A 14590-nucleotide genomic window follows, 5' to 3' on the forward strand; every position below is an offset into this window, starting at 1 on the left:
TGTTTAGCTAGTCTTAAGAGGATCGGTAGATCAGCTTCTTAAGAGGATACTAGTGAGAAAATCAGTGTATTGTTAGTCACTTAGCAGGTAGCAAAGTGCAGTTGTAACACTCATTGATTTTAGTGAATTGCCTTCATCAGAAGAAGGAAGAAATCACCTTCACGGGTGGACTGGATTAGCTTGAGCTTTTATCTCAAGTGAACCAGGATAAAATACTTGCGTGCTTTACTTCATATTCTTCAGCACCTAGTTCTTATCTTTGAGTTTGGAAAAAGTTCAAAAGTATATCTTTTATTCGAAAACTCTATTCAAACCCCCTTTTCTAGTGTTTTTCGCACCTTCAAATGTGTGTTGGTCAAGCCAATACTAATTAGCATCAGCTGACCTACAGTTGATACTAAATTTGAAAGCAAAATTATCGTCGATCCAGCGCAAGTTAGCGGTGAGTCCTGGCTGAACTAAATTCATCGGCAAAATTAGTGTTGGTTATGACTGATTGATACGATCAATTACTTCCGCCAGGAGCACTAAAATATAATAACCTATCCTCTTCGCTACTCCATATATGTTTATAATGATGCACGTTTATGGAAAAAATAAGGCATAATTCATGCATTAGAGCATCTACATCCATCATACTCACTAAAATATCTACACATCATTTTTTCAATTTTCCATAATGCCACATCATCTACCCCATTTTACTAACTTTTTACTCCAACCCAACAACTCTTAAAAGTTTCTATAGTGGATTCCACCATCAACATCACATTTGTATATTTTATTATTTATCTCCATTTTAATTAATTGAAAGTGCTTGTAATAAATACAAGCTCACCTTTCAAGTCTAGTGAGGAGTATCTATTCCCACATACTCATTTTTGCCATGTTGGAATTGAATATTTACTACAATGGTAATAGATACTCATATAAGTATGTATTTAACATTAAATACCACCATTGGAGATGCTCTTATATACGTGCATCAGGAACCATGAAGTTCAACCTGAGGTGAATAATCCTATTTTAGTCTTCCATGTCATAATAACTAGTGTTAAGTGTCCTTACTCTTACTAATTGAAATGTTTTGGTGATTCCCGAACTTTTGAATTAGATTCCTGAACGTGCTCGTTTGTGGTCCAGAAGACATCTATTGAATCTCTTCAGTATGCGAGAAACATTTCCCCAAAAGGTTCCGAAACTAAAACTCATCGATATTATAGTCAAAAGTTTCAAAATCAAACAACATTCTCAAACATAACTCCACAAGGTCTTATTCCCGCTCCAATTAGGAATTGGAGTTTATTTGGTATTTTTACGGCGAGGGATCACCTTTCGAATACTCCAAATTGTAATCAGTCTACGAATATTATTCAGAACTTAACTTTTGCAATGTGACTGCGACTTTATATATATATATATATATATATATATTCCACTTATAGGTTTTTAACATACACTTCTTACAAATATCTTAGTCGGAATTTAATAATTATAATACTGCTGAAAATCTAGGTCTTGCAGATAGTTTATGCGGGCAAAGTTTATGGCATTGTATGGCACGACAACTCATTCAATGTGGTTAAATAATGATAGCAATTCTGCAAGTGTACAGATTGATCGAAGTAGTATAAAAGATTTTCGAGCCACATGAATAGTTTATTTGTCAATTCATAAGTAAAAGAAAAATACAGAAGGGTTATTGTATCAAAGCTACTGTAACAAAATAAATAAAGAAGATGATGTAAACAATTTCAGGAAAAACAATACCTTGGGTCAAGTATTACCTAATTCAGTTATCTTACTCACAATCTAATTCCTATATAAACTCTTAATAGCATTTTTACGGTGATGTAGCATCTATCTTCACTTGTTAATACACTAATCAAGCAAATCATTTAATCTCAGTTTGCTAAGCCTAATACCTCAGTACCAAGTCAATTCAATTGAATAATTATTGTTCTATGTTCAGCCCAACACAATAAGTTTTCACCCTTATACCTAAGTGGTATCAAACAAATCAATTTAATATGAGGTTCATAAATCCTTACCAACTACCTTTGTGCAAGAAGAAAGACAAACACTTGCATGCATTCAAGAGAGTATTGAAACAGAGAAAAGATTCATAGAAATGAACTTTTATTCACATAAAGACTAAGAAGTTCACAACATACCTTAAACTAGGATCCACAATCGCCAAGGTACAAAGGTAAACTAGCCAAGCATGGCTAGGAAAGACACAATTCAAGATAAAAAGAACAAATATATAAAATAAGAGTACTAGAAAGCCTCCCCCAAGCTCCAAAAACCTATACTTCTAAGCTTTGTTCAAAATATTATATGACAATTAAAAGAAAAGAGAAAAACTAAATGTATAGAATTTAGAACAGTCATCCACGCACGTGCGTCGCCCTCCTCCACGCACATGCGTGGAAAGGAGGCTTTTCAAGTTTCTGGCAACAGTACTGCCACGCATGTGCATGGCCTATATGGTGCACATCCGCGGTGTAAGACCCGGATAATTTATACAATTATTAACTAGTTATTTATTGATTTAATAGGGATGAGTGCTATTAAGTTTATGTTGATGTGTTAATTATGTCTTATGTGCCTATATACAAATCATTAGTATAATTATATTTTTATGTTCCTAAATAATATTTATAAAAAAAAAGAAAAAAAGAAAGAAGAGTCACGTACGTGAGTTAAACAAAAAAAAGAAAAAAAAGAAGAAGAGAAGGATAACTGAAACAAAAACAAAGAAAGTAACAAGATTATAGTGAATTCTTCTTTTTTTACTCTCTCCAATTCTTTCTCTATTGAAAAAGAAATTTTTTAAAAAATCAATTATGACAATTTACTAAACGATTTTGCATCTCAAAAAGCCCGAAAAAGTAAATTTTATTTAAATTATTTATATAAAAAAAAATTAATTTTATAAAGGTCCAATTCTTAGAGTTCGTTTTAGGCCTCAATATTGGTTGAGAAAGCCCTGATTCTAGGAAGTATATGAGGAGAGAGACCTATGGCGAGTTCATACTCAAGCTATGAGTTTAGAAAAATAAAAAATAATGTTAAAATTATACATAATATATTATAAGTTAATGATTAATTATATTTACCATGGCATCCCTAGACCTCTTGTCTACCCAACTCTTGTTTATCTTATGGGTGTGTGTATGACCTCGACTTCGGCATAGAAAACCCTTTCGACTACCATAATATATAGAGCAAAATTATTAACATGCATATAATGTGAATTTATTTAAAATAAAAGTTACCAGATAATATTTTAGGCAAATAGAAGGATAAGACCTCAACTAAACTAATTATCTATACTCTTGGGCAGTGTTTTAAAACTCGGCTCGGTCATCGACTCGGTGGGGGTACTGAGTCAATGGGTCACTGGTCAAAAGCCCAGTGGCGAGCCTAGTCAGCAAAGGGCGGCCACATGGACTATTTTCGCATCAGTTTTAGTCCCTATAAAAATTTGAAATCATAATTTAGTCCATCCTCTTCCACCACCATCTTCTTCCTCTTCCACCTTCATCTTCTTCCTCTTCCTTCATCTCTCCATTCCTCAAACCCAGAATATTTCCAGAAATAGAAAACTAATTTAGTTCCTCCTCTTCCACCACCATCTTCTTCTTCTTCCACTTTCATGTTAAAACTTTCTCCACAACTGTGAGGCTTGCGACTCCTAAGCCACACCATTCTCCTTCTCAACAAGGTAAGATTTTGATGTCTAGGCTGATACTGTTCTCTTCAATCTTGTTTATTTTCTCTCTCAATTTTAGCTTTTGCACCTCTCAGAACCCCACTTCGATTTCGTTTTAAGTTTAGAGTTTAGACCCTTTCGAAAATCCATAAGCTTCAATTTTCAAAATCCCTACCTACGATTGTTATTGAAGGAAATCAATTCTGTGAATATTATTGATGAATAAATCTCTATTTATACAATTACATAGTTGGCTAATCATAAATGCTAAATCCTAATTACAGGCATTATTACAGAAGAATAAATATAAAAATATTATATTCTATCACACCCCCGTAGTCGAAGCAGGAGGTTCACCGACGTTGAGACTGGAACGAAAATCATCAAAAAGAACTCGAGGAAGGCCCTTCGTAAAAATGTCTGCAATTTGATGTCGGAAAGGAACATAAAGGACGCGAGTCTGGCCACGCGCGGCCTTTTCCCGAACAAAGTGGATATTCATCTCGATATGTTTGGTACGCTGATGGTGGACAAGATTGGCAGAGAGGTAGATGACACTCACATTGTCACAGTGGACCAATGTTGCCTGAGAGAGAGGAAAGTGAAGTTTGAGAAGTAAATTGCGGATCCAATAGGACTCGGAGACAACATTAGCAACACCCATGTATTCAGCTTCAGCACTAGAGCGAGAGAGAGCGTGGGTTGCGGCTTGAAGGACCAAGAAATGATGTTGTCGCCAAGGAAAACACAGTCACCAAAGTAGAGCGTTTGGTGTCAGGACATCCCCCCCCCAGTCAGCATCCGTGTAAAAAACACAGTAACTAAATGTAGACCATAAGTCAAGGTGCCACAAACATAGCGCACGACACGCTTGAGGGCAAGCATGTGCTCAGTGCGGGGAGCATACATATGTAAGCAAACTTGTTGAACAACACAGGAAGTGTCAGGACGAGTAAAGGTGAGCATACATATGTAAGCAAACTTGTTGAACAACACAGGTAGCATCTGTTGAAAAACTGAGCTTCTGCTTGGTGTCAACCAGAGTAGCAGAAGGGTTGCACGAAGACATGCCGACTCGAGCAAGAATCTCACTAGCATAAGTGCTCTGACTGAGAAAGAGGCCACCTGCATGTCGAGTGACAGCGATGCCAAGAAAGTAACTCAAAGGACCAAGATCCTTCATAGAAAATTCTGATGCAAGAAGTGCCAAAACGGATTTGCGGAGATCATGCGACGAAGCAACCATGATGATGTCATCAACATAGAGAAGAATGTAGGCAATATCAGTACCCCGCCGAAAGATGAAGGGAGAATGATCTGAAGTGATGTGCCGGAAGCCAATAGAGGAAACATAGTCAGCAAACCGCTGATACCATGCACGAGGCGCCTGCTTCAGACCATAAAGAGACTTCTTCAGGCGGCAGACATAGTCCGGGCGCCGATAGTCGCGGAAACCTAGAGGTTGATGCATGTAGACAGTCTCATGAAGATCACCATGCAGAAAAGCATTCTGGACATCCAACTTATGAATGGGCTAGGATCTGGAGAGAGCAATGTTGTGAACTGTCCGTATGGTAGCTAGTTTTACCACGAGGCTGAAAGTCTCGTCATAATCCACACCTGCAATCTGAGATCTGCCATCACCTACAAGACGAGCCTTATAACGCTCAAACAAACCATTAGAATGTTTTTTATGGCGAAAAATACACATACAACGAATAAAATTAACATCACAAGGATGGGGAACCAACTCCCATGTATTATTTCTAATAAGAGCATTAAATTCAGACTGCATAGCGGAGTTCCAATTGTGATCGGATAAGGCTTGTTTCGGGTTATGAGGCAATGGTGAGATGGACAGGTCATCAATAGAGACCGAAAGACTAAAATGTTTTTTAGGTTTGGAAATATCGTGCATGGTACGGGTGGTCATGGTCTGAATTGGAGGTGCAGGTGGAACCTGAAGCAAGGGTAAAGGCGAGGAAGAAGTAATACAATTTTTATCCATACATTCCCCTGAATTAATTTCTTGCAAACACCAAAAAGATAAATATTCTACTCCAAGGGAGAACCGGCCTTAATTTCAACATTAGAATGAAGTTCAAAAGGTGAGTTACCCAGATTAAAAAAAAGGTTGACAGTAGCAGAGGAATTTATCTATAACTCCACAAAATTGGTGCTAGGATTTAGTATGTAGGTGGTTGCTACTTTGTCAAATAAAGTCATTCCCATTTTTTTTTCTCCTTTAATTTTGGTTTGATGCATGTGACAGATTCAAATTCTCAAACAACCAGGACACGAGGAGAAGATCATCATTTGGTCAAAGGAAAAGGTGTACATTTTAATTTCTTCCGCATATATTAGTCAGATATATAATTGACCTAACCTGTGTGCACCACCAAATGAAAGTTATCATTTTCTTTAATAGTTCCATACCATAAAATCTAGAGAAAATTTTAAATTAGAGTGCATTTTTTTAAAAATTAGAGTGCATATTATGTGTATATACACAATATCTGGGTAATTCATAACACACAATGTTAATATAGACATTTAGTGTTGGAATTTTTTGATGGGAGAACATGAGGATAAGCTCCTTTTATATAGGGCAATCAGAAGGAAGAGTGGATAGACTTTGGCAAGGTCCTTAGTCCTTACGACACTCACAAAGTCATTGCCCAAATGAAGGTTTCGGATTTACACTTTGTTGATTCATCTTGCCATACTTGTATCGTGAAAGAGTTTGTTTTGTTTTCTGCTGTAAAGCTTAAAGCATCCTTTCATTACTCACAAAACATGATAAATAAATTAGAGCTAGGTGATTTTGTTAGAGTTGACAAAATTGTCAAATCTAGAGTTTGGTATTTGGGCTGTTCTAGTCTAATCTTCTTGCTTTCAACTGCCTCTGCTTAATACTGAAAGTGAAGCAACTTAGAAGATGAAAATAGCTACTAGCTAGCATAGCAATTTTTTGCATTAAAAATAATGTAAACATGATTTCTTCTGGAATTTATCATTAAACAGAGAATTTAAGTTAAGAGTAGACAAATGGAAGTCCTTAAACATGATTTCCCAATTTTTAACATGCATTTTCTGAGCTTATGTTTTAATTCTCCAACTTTTAAGGGATAGATTTTAGTGAAACATACATAATACCCTCATTTTGTTTAAGTTTCTTTCACAACTGCTGTTGATTTTCCACACCAAGTATACAATTTTTATCCATTAATATCATTTCCCTGAAATGAGACCTTAATTTCTTAGTACGAAAATTGTAAAAAATATTGGAGGATAATCAAGAAAAGGATTGACCTCAAAGAAATTGGAGTATAAATTTAGTAAATAAAGCCAAAAAATTAAGAAAGGAAGAACGAACTTATATTTAACAGAGAATTTATTTCTAGAGTTAATTAATATAGGCTACCTCAAGCTCACAACACATCCCTTAATAAAATAAATTGATCTCAAAAGAAAAAAAGAACTTGCAAAATATTAAATTTACCAATTAGATTAGACAACAAGATTATTGATTGTAGTCTTTTTTTTAAACGGAAGCATTAATGAAGAAGAAATATTAGACACAAAGGTCATTACATTAGCATGAATAAAATCAACAAGTTCAGGAGATACCTCTTCCACCCAAACATAGTTAGAGGGTGGATGAGTCTCGTTCGCAAGGAAATCAACGAAACCATTGCCTACGGCGATCAAATAAAAAATTAGCAAAATCAAAACAAAAAAATAAGGTCTCTACACTCTCGTACAAAAGAGCTAAATAAGAAGAGCCACAAATAACGCTCCTAGAAAACTCAAAAGGCTATAAACAATCTATCTCTAAATAGATACACCGGAAACCAAGGTCCTCCGCAAGAGACATCGCCCAGCAACAAGCAAACGCTTCAGCAACCACGGGAGATAGTGCATGTACATGGGGCACAAGCCACAGTAACAAGCACAACACCTCATGATCCCTAGCCACACAACCAAAACTAGCTAAACCAGAAAATACTAGATGGTTATCCGCGTCTACTACATGGGGCAAAGTGCCCCTTCCTATGTCTGAAAGACCTCATAATTGTTATCACTTCTTTTTTAATTAGTACGAGTTTTTTTTTATTTTTAATAGTTAATTTTAATTTAAGCAACGAACTCTTAACATGCGAAACAATTTGTTCACTTGATGTATTCAACATTTCAACCAATCAAATTCCTTCTTTCGCCATCAATGATACTATGCCAAGAGTTCCCTGAAACATCTATTCATTTGTTGAGATTGCAGGACTGTTCAACCAATTCGGATTCAGCATAGGGCTGCAGAGCATAATATCCCTGTCTTCTTTCATATCCCTTTATTAGGCCTGGATATGCAACAATCTAAAGACCAAAAAACTCTCGTCAGGTAAAGTTATGTTGCTCATAGAGTTACTTCTATGGCAAGTCAACAATTTTTCTAAAATTACTGCATGCACAGATGAAAGGTGCGATTCAACAGTTATTGTTGGAGTAATATATAGATGGGAATAGCATAGGAATGGTGCTGAATATAATCATAGCTCACTCGAAAAATACCTCCAATGGTAAACCTACAAGCTAACCAATACCAAACAGCTATACAATCAACAATAAACATTGCAATTTTACTACTTAAGTCCACGACAAAAGGACCACTAAATAAAACCGATGTATCAGTATCTGAAAGTGCATAACAGATAAAACTATAAATTTGCTTTCGTAGCTCCACCTGTTGACACAAGTTGATAACCAGAAAGCTTGATCATGTCTATAATCATCCCCTAACGACCACTTAGATATTCCTATAACCCAGAAAAGAAAACAAGGTAAGATTGTCACAATGAACTTCTCCCTAGGCATCCTCCTCCTCGTCATCATCATCATCTTGGTCCTCGTCATCCTCATCAGAGTCATCCTCATCCTTTCCCTGCAAAAGAGTGAAGTTAACAGATATTAAGGGTTTTTGGTTATCTACAACTTGGACAAAGTATATGCAACAGATGTTTTGGCCAGATGCAAGTTAGCAATAATGCTTTAATGGTGAAAATTGGGATGAAATCATAGCACTAGTTACCCAGTATAAGAATCTTGAATCTATCCTGCAAGGTGTTTTTAACTGTGGGGAGTGTCATGATACATGGAATTGGACATCGGTCAATGAAATAGAAAGATGTTGCAAGTGTAATTTAAGAGAGTAAACTAAAAGGGGAATTCTTCCAGCCACAGGGGTGCAAATTTAAAAAAAAATGAAACTAAAATAATAATGTCGAAAGGAATGAGAACATTAAAATACAAGAGGAATCAATGCATCTGAGAGATAAGTTGAGTATGCATTTTTTCACTTCTGATGAAGTCGCATGACATCCATATAACCAATTAGCAAGGCCCATAGTGGTTTAAGGTTTGGTTGTTGTTGGCATAGTAACATTAGAAATGGAGCATTCTTCCATATTGTCTTTTACTGTTTATCTTTTTTGGCCTATTTTAATTGAATACCCATCTTACCCACAATACATGCAAAAACAGACTACCATAAACAGCTTTTTAGTACATATATTCAGCATGTTAGCAGAATTTGTCATGCTCCATAGTAGTATTAAAACAATTTGTACAGTGTTTTTTAATAAAAAAAAAACAAAACCAGAACTTCAATTACCTCATCATCAGCTTCATCCTCATCACCATCCTCTTCATCAGGCTCATCCTGTTCAATTGTAATCAACTACCGTTAGAGACACAAGGAAAGAGACAATAGGGCAGAGTAAAATTAATGATACAAAGGCTAAACCATAACAGTCACTCAGAGGAAAAGATACAGGAAGGGAAGTTAACTTACATTGTTGAAATAGGTAAGTGGATTCGGCCAAAAATCATCTTTGATCAACTCTGCAACCTACAATTTAGAGTGAAATATTACAAAAGGGTTTGTGTAACAGAAAGAAACCAAGCTAAGAAAGTCAGACTAATAAAGAGAGACAAAATCAATGACAGATACCTCGTCATGAATGTCATCCATATCATCTTTCTGCTCAGTGTGAGCAAACCAAGTAAAGAAACTGCAATCATGAGCACATAATAATTAACTTCTAATACATGAAGTATTTAAAAAGACCTTTGACCTTTGACAATTGTCCATAAATTGAACTTATTTCCAGATTTAGACTAAAACAGAATATATATAAATGACAGCAACGCAGTCTTTGCAAGTTCCAACACACTTTATTTCTAGGTTAATTCCATGAGGACCCCCCTAAATAGGGAATATTTTTCATATGGGTCATACATAAATGAATTTCACCAAACACCAATAACAAAATAGTTGCTTATGTTCCTCAACATAATAACATGAGAACAATTATTCAGAAAGCAATTGCATGAAGTTTTGCTAGGCATAGAAGATGTTTTACAGGCGGGAGAAGAACACAATCTGGATAAAGCAATGCCAAATAGTATTAAAACTGTCTGACTTGCACAATAGCCACTCATTTATCGTTTGTTGATGATTCAATTCAATACCATTCTTTAGCACTAATAGAGCCTAACGTGATCAGGTCAGCACATTTCTGAGCTTCCCTGAAGGAGCCAGTGGTAAACAATTGAACTTGATCAAATTACAAAATAACCCTAGTTAGACAGTCACATCGCAACCATGAACACGGCATTTTTATCAATACATTTCTGAGAAAAATACTTGATTATGTATAGTCACCAACCTGACATCAACAGGAGTCCGCTTGTTTCCTTTCTTCTCATGAGCAACTCCATTGGGTATTCCCTTCAGGTTTAAGGATCATATTGTAAGATCAAAGAAAAATAAACAGAACAAGCTGATAGAAAAAGAAAATAACAAAGTGAAATATATAGACTTACCTTGCCCTCTTTCCACTTAATGGGTGTAGCAGTAACCTTTGTTATTCCTTCTTCAAGGAAGGTAAAAGTCTTAACAAGCTTAGCATCCTCAAAATATGGATTGGGTTTGAAATTCTGAAGAAGCAATTTCAAAACTGGTTATTAAGCATACTAAGGATTCTATGAAGTATGGACCAGGGAAGATGAAAAGCAACTTACGAAGGTGATTGAGTAGCCTGACTTGACATCCTTATAATCTTCAACCTCAAGAGAAGTCAAATACTTAAATATCTATCAAAGAAAAGATCAGTAACGAATCAGAATCACTCAAAAGGTGTCTGTAACCAAAGGAACAACAATAATTGAAGTACTTCCATAGAGCATTCAAAACAACATTCCAATCCCAAGTAATTATAAAGAAGCAGAGTGTAAAAGTGAAAACATGACGTGGATAGACAGATGAAGTACTAAAACAAATTGGATAACACTTGCAAAAACACTTGATTCAGACAAGTGCTTTGAACTACTTAACCTAGAAATAAAATAATATGAAAATAAAAGCTGTCATCAAAGCTGAATTGCTTTCAGCCTTCACATGATTAAGAATTTAATAGGATTCATTCAGTTTCTAGACCAGAACATAATTTATGTTCCAAATGCTGTTATAAATAAGACAGGCAAAACAGGACCAAAATACATGCTGCAAATTAGCACATCCATCCAAGGGAGACAGTAAAGGCCAAAATTTTGCAGAATGTCACTAAAGAAACCAAACCTTCTGATCTTCATCATTCAGAAGTTCGCCAAGAGCAGGATGGCTCAGAAACTGCACAAGGATAACAAAAACAAAGTAAACAAGGGTTTCCAACATCATAAAAAACAACAATTTCACAATTCTAGAATTTAATCAACAAAAAACTACATCAAAAATTAAAATTTAACACTCACAGCAGTCAACCAGAAATCAGGAATAGCCTTGATAATATCACTACGCTTATCATACACCGGCTTCCGTATCTCATTGTACTTCTGCTCAATTTCCAGAACTTTATCACTAGCCTCCTCATTGATCTAAAACAGGACCCATCCAAATCAAACAATTCAAACAAAAATCAATCCACAACACAATAAACAACAGCAACACGTCAATTTGATCAATTTGGGAAAGCATGAAAATGTGAACACGCATAAAATTCACATTGAAAGCTTCAAAATTGAAAACTTAAAGAGGCAGTGGAAAAAATAGGTACCTTTTCGAGCTCGTCTTGAATCTCCTGCAACTTCTCGATGGAGAGGACAAGGTCTCCGTCAATTTCCTCAGGATTCTCGCTCTTTTCTGAAACCTTCTGCTTCTTGGTCTTGTCGGCCACCATTGTTGTTGCTGTTGAAGTTGTTCACGCAGCGCAAAACCCTAACACAGTCTCGGTTGGAACGAGTTCAGAGGGATAGTGAAGTGAATAGTTAGGGTTTTTGGGGTTTATATGTGTCGTTCGTACAACACATCAATGTGCAGCATGACATGTGTCGGATGTGGAGGCTAAACTCGTCCTTGCACGTTATTTCCTTTTTGGTTTTTGGTCCATGGAAGATTTGATTGTATGAAAAAAGCCCGTAGGCCCAATACAAGGAGAAGCCTAGTGACTGACTAGGATGAAAGCCACCTAGAGCTTAGATACTGACAGGTTAGAACACTTGGTTAAGAGATAGCAAGTACAAAAGAGTTAAGGAGTGCACATTTAGTGTTACAACTACTTTATCAGATCTAGGGTCCCAGAACTCTAGGATTTCATATCTCCTAGTCACTCAGGCTTCAACTAGGATCATGAGGGTGCAAGGGTTGCTCATCCGAGTTAGTATCGATCCTAGGCTAGTCCTAGGCCGTAAGACTTGTGGGCGTATTATGTTTCCGGGTAGGATGCGGAGGTCGCACATGATGGAATGTCGAAAGAGAGGTAAGCAAGTCTTGTAGGTAGAGAAGTTAAGTCCTTACATAGAGCAGTAGCCAGCTTAGGTGGAAACCTATTAAGAGGCTTTTGCTATGGAGTTCTTTCGCAATATGGGTTGCTTCATTCCGACCCCTTGGTGCCTAGGTAAAGCCAACAAAGACAAGTTGATTCTTTCAATTGTGAATATCATGTATTATGTTCACAAGATCCTTCTCATTTTGCAAGCCTCTACACGCTATGAGGGTGAGATAATCTAATACGAATAGGACTTTGCGAAAACTGAGGTTGTAAACGAGTAGCATGGCTTCTAGAAGAGCTAGAGACTCGACGATGAGGGGGACGGAGCTAGGAGACATTTGGTTGTCCCAAATATAAGTTAAGTGACGTTATCCCTAGCAATGAATAAATACTCCTAAAAGTTGAGTCTTGAGACCAGCTTGCATTGCAGTTGAGTGTGATTGTGCCCAGCGGAGGGGGTCTCCACAAGGTTTTTTCATGTGCCGTAGAATTCTCTTGAACTGCTCTTGTAGTCCCCTTTGGGTCAAATAGACATGCTTACCCCCCAAAACCTCTAAATATGGATTGGATCTTTTAATGGTTAGCCAAGGGTTCAGGAGAACCCCTTGGAAAACCAAGGCATTACGTCCTTTTCTTAATGTGTTTTTCAAACTAAAATATAAGGTAGAAAGTAATGTAATATGACCCTTATATCGGAAATATATGAGATAGAATGTTAATTTAAAGTTCATTTGGGTAGATAGTCAAAAAGAAAAATCTAAGACAAATTATTCAATAAAGAATACCAAAAGATATCACTTCATCTATCCTTTGGGAAGAGAATGTAGGACATGCTCATTTATAGCATATAAAAATTCTTTCAAGAATATTGCAACTCCAAAAACTATCACAAATTAATACATGCATTAATAAGAAATTGATTTAAAATTAAGTGCCATAAATCAGTGTAAAAAATTCACTTACTCACAATTGAATATTGCAATGGCTGGTTGGTTCAAGTGGTACATGTTTGATTTTCATTAAGCAAAGTCTCGTGTTCGATTCTTGAGGATATTTGCGGCTCTAAAAAAATTGCCTCTTGTGGAGATACCTGCAAGAACCCGAAAAAAGCATTTACTCACAATACATCATATAATCATAAATAGTTGGCTCATAAGGGAGGATTACAGGCCATGAGAATTTATGCAACAATTCAACCGCATAGATCCTTTAGCGCATATTATGAATCACCTAAAGGAGGGTAATAAGATTGCTGATTTTTGGACAAAGAGTTGGTGTGATAGAGTTGATCTTTTATGGTGTTTGTGTGACTCATTGTAAATCTATACGTGAAGGTTTTTCTCATACTTGTCACCCAATAATTTTATGCTTTAAAAAAAATGAGTCGTCAATTGTCTCAATTGTAACATGCACTTATACAAACAATTTTAAAAGCTAAAATTTCACATAAATGAATTTCAAGAGATAAAATAATTATATAATGATTTTTTTTGGAAGGCCAAATGTATAAAGTAAGGGATACAAGGGGTGTCCCAACCCATATGCACAATTACATAATGTAATACAACTTAAAATAGAGTATACCTATAATTGATAAAAGAAAATTAAATATATTTCTTCGTCCTATGAAGTTAACTCAAGTGGTAGAATAATAGTACATTTTCAATGTATGTTATTGGGTTCGAAACACGAACATTGTTTTTCATACTAAATCCCAAAATCAAGTAGTGTACTATTTCATAGAATTTAAGTGGCATATCTACAAAAAAAAAAAAAAAAGTGGCTTCAAGCTTTTTGGTCCTACCCCAGTACCCCAGTGTACCCTCTCTTGATGGTAGCAATGATCTTATCACCACAATTGGATTTTTTTTAAGAAAATTAACATTATCAAAAAAAGAAGATATAAACATCTCAAAGAATCAATAAATAACTAATCGACATGATGGATTTTCATTGTTGTCTCATTATCAACTATAAAGTCATAGGTTCAAGTTCTTTCTTCTTGACTTCCTGAACCTCCTCTCTTTTTTTATGAGAAGCAATGGAA

The 14590-nt window shown here is 35.8% G+C and overlaps 1 protein-coding gene across 1 annotated transcript; it reads right to left on the minus strand.

The window, feature by feature from the left end:
- Window positions 1-8239: 8239 nt before the first annotated feature.
- Window positions 8240-12039, minus strand: LOC130741381 (NAP1-related protein 2-like). Its single transcript, XM_057594302.1, has 10 exons — window positions 11830-12039; window positions 11528-11650; window positions 11355-11405; window positions 10799-10870; window positions 10601-10714; window positions 10444-10505; window positions 9726-9786; window positions 9567-9623; window positions 9387-9434; window positions 8240-8657 (listed from the first exon to the last, which is right to left on the minus strand). Exons 1-10 carry the CDS (start codon window positions 11950-11952, stop codon window positions 8583-8585), a joined length of 786 nt encoding a protein of 261 aa, XP_057450285.1. The 5' UTR covers window positions 11953-12039; the 3' UTR covers window positions 8240-8582.
- Window positions 12040-14590: the final 2551 nt, after the last annotated feature.

This window comes from Lotus japonicus, chromosome 1 (genome assembly GCF_012489685.1).
Source record: "Lotus japonicus ecotype B-129 chromosome 1, LjGifu_v1.2".
Classification (NCBI taxonomy): domain Eukaryota; kingdom Viridiplantae; phylum Streptophyta; class Magnoliopsida; order Fabales; family Fabaceae; genus Lotus; species Lotus japonicus.

What these genes read in the sequence shown, in the direction of transcription:
- LOC130741381 (XM_057594302.1), bottom strand. Translation starts at nt 11,952, where the DNA reads ATGGTGGCCGACAAGACCAAGAAGCAGAAGGTTTCAGAAAAGAGCGAG. An exon ending in CTGATTTCTGGTTGACTGCT is followed by an intron (nt 11,406 to 11,527) that starts GTGAGTGTTAAA and finishes ATCCTTGTGCAG; the next exon opens with TTTCTGAGCCATCCTGCTCT. An exon ending in AGGATGAAGCTGATGATGAG is followed by an intron (nt 8,658 to 9,386) that starts GTAATTGAAGTT and finishes ACTCTTTTGCAG; the next exon opens with GGAAAGGATGAGGATGACTC.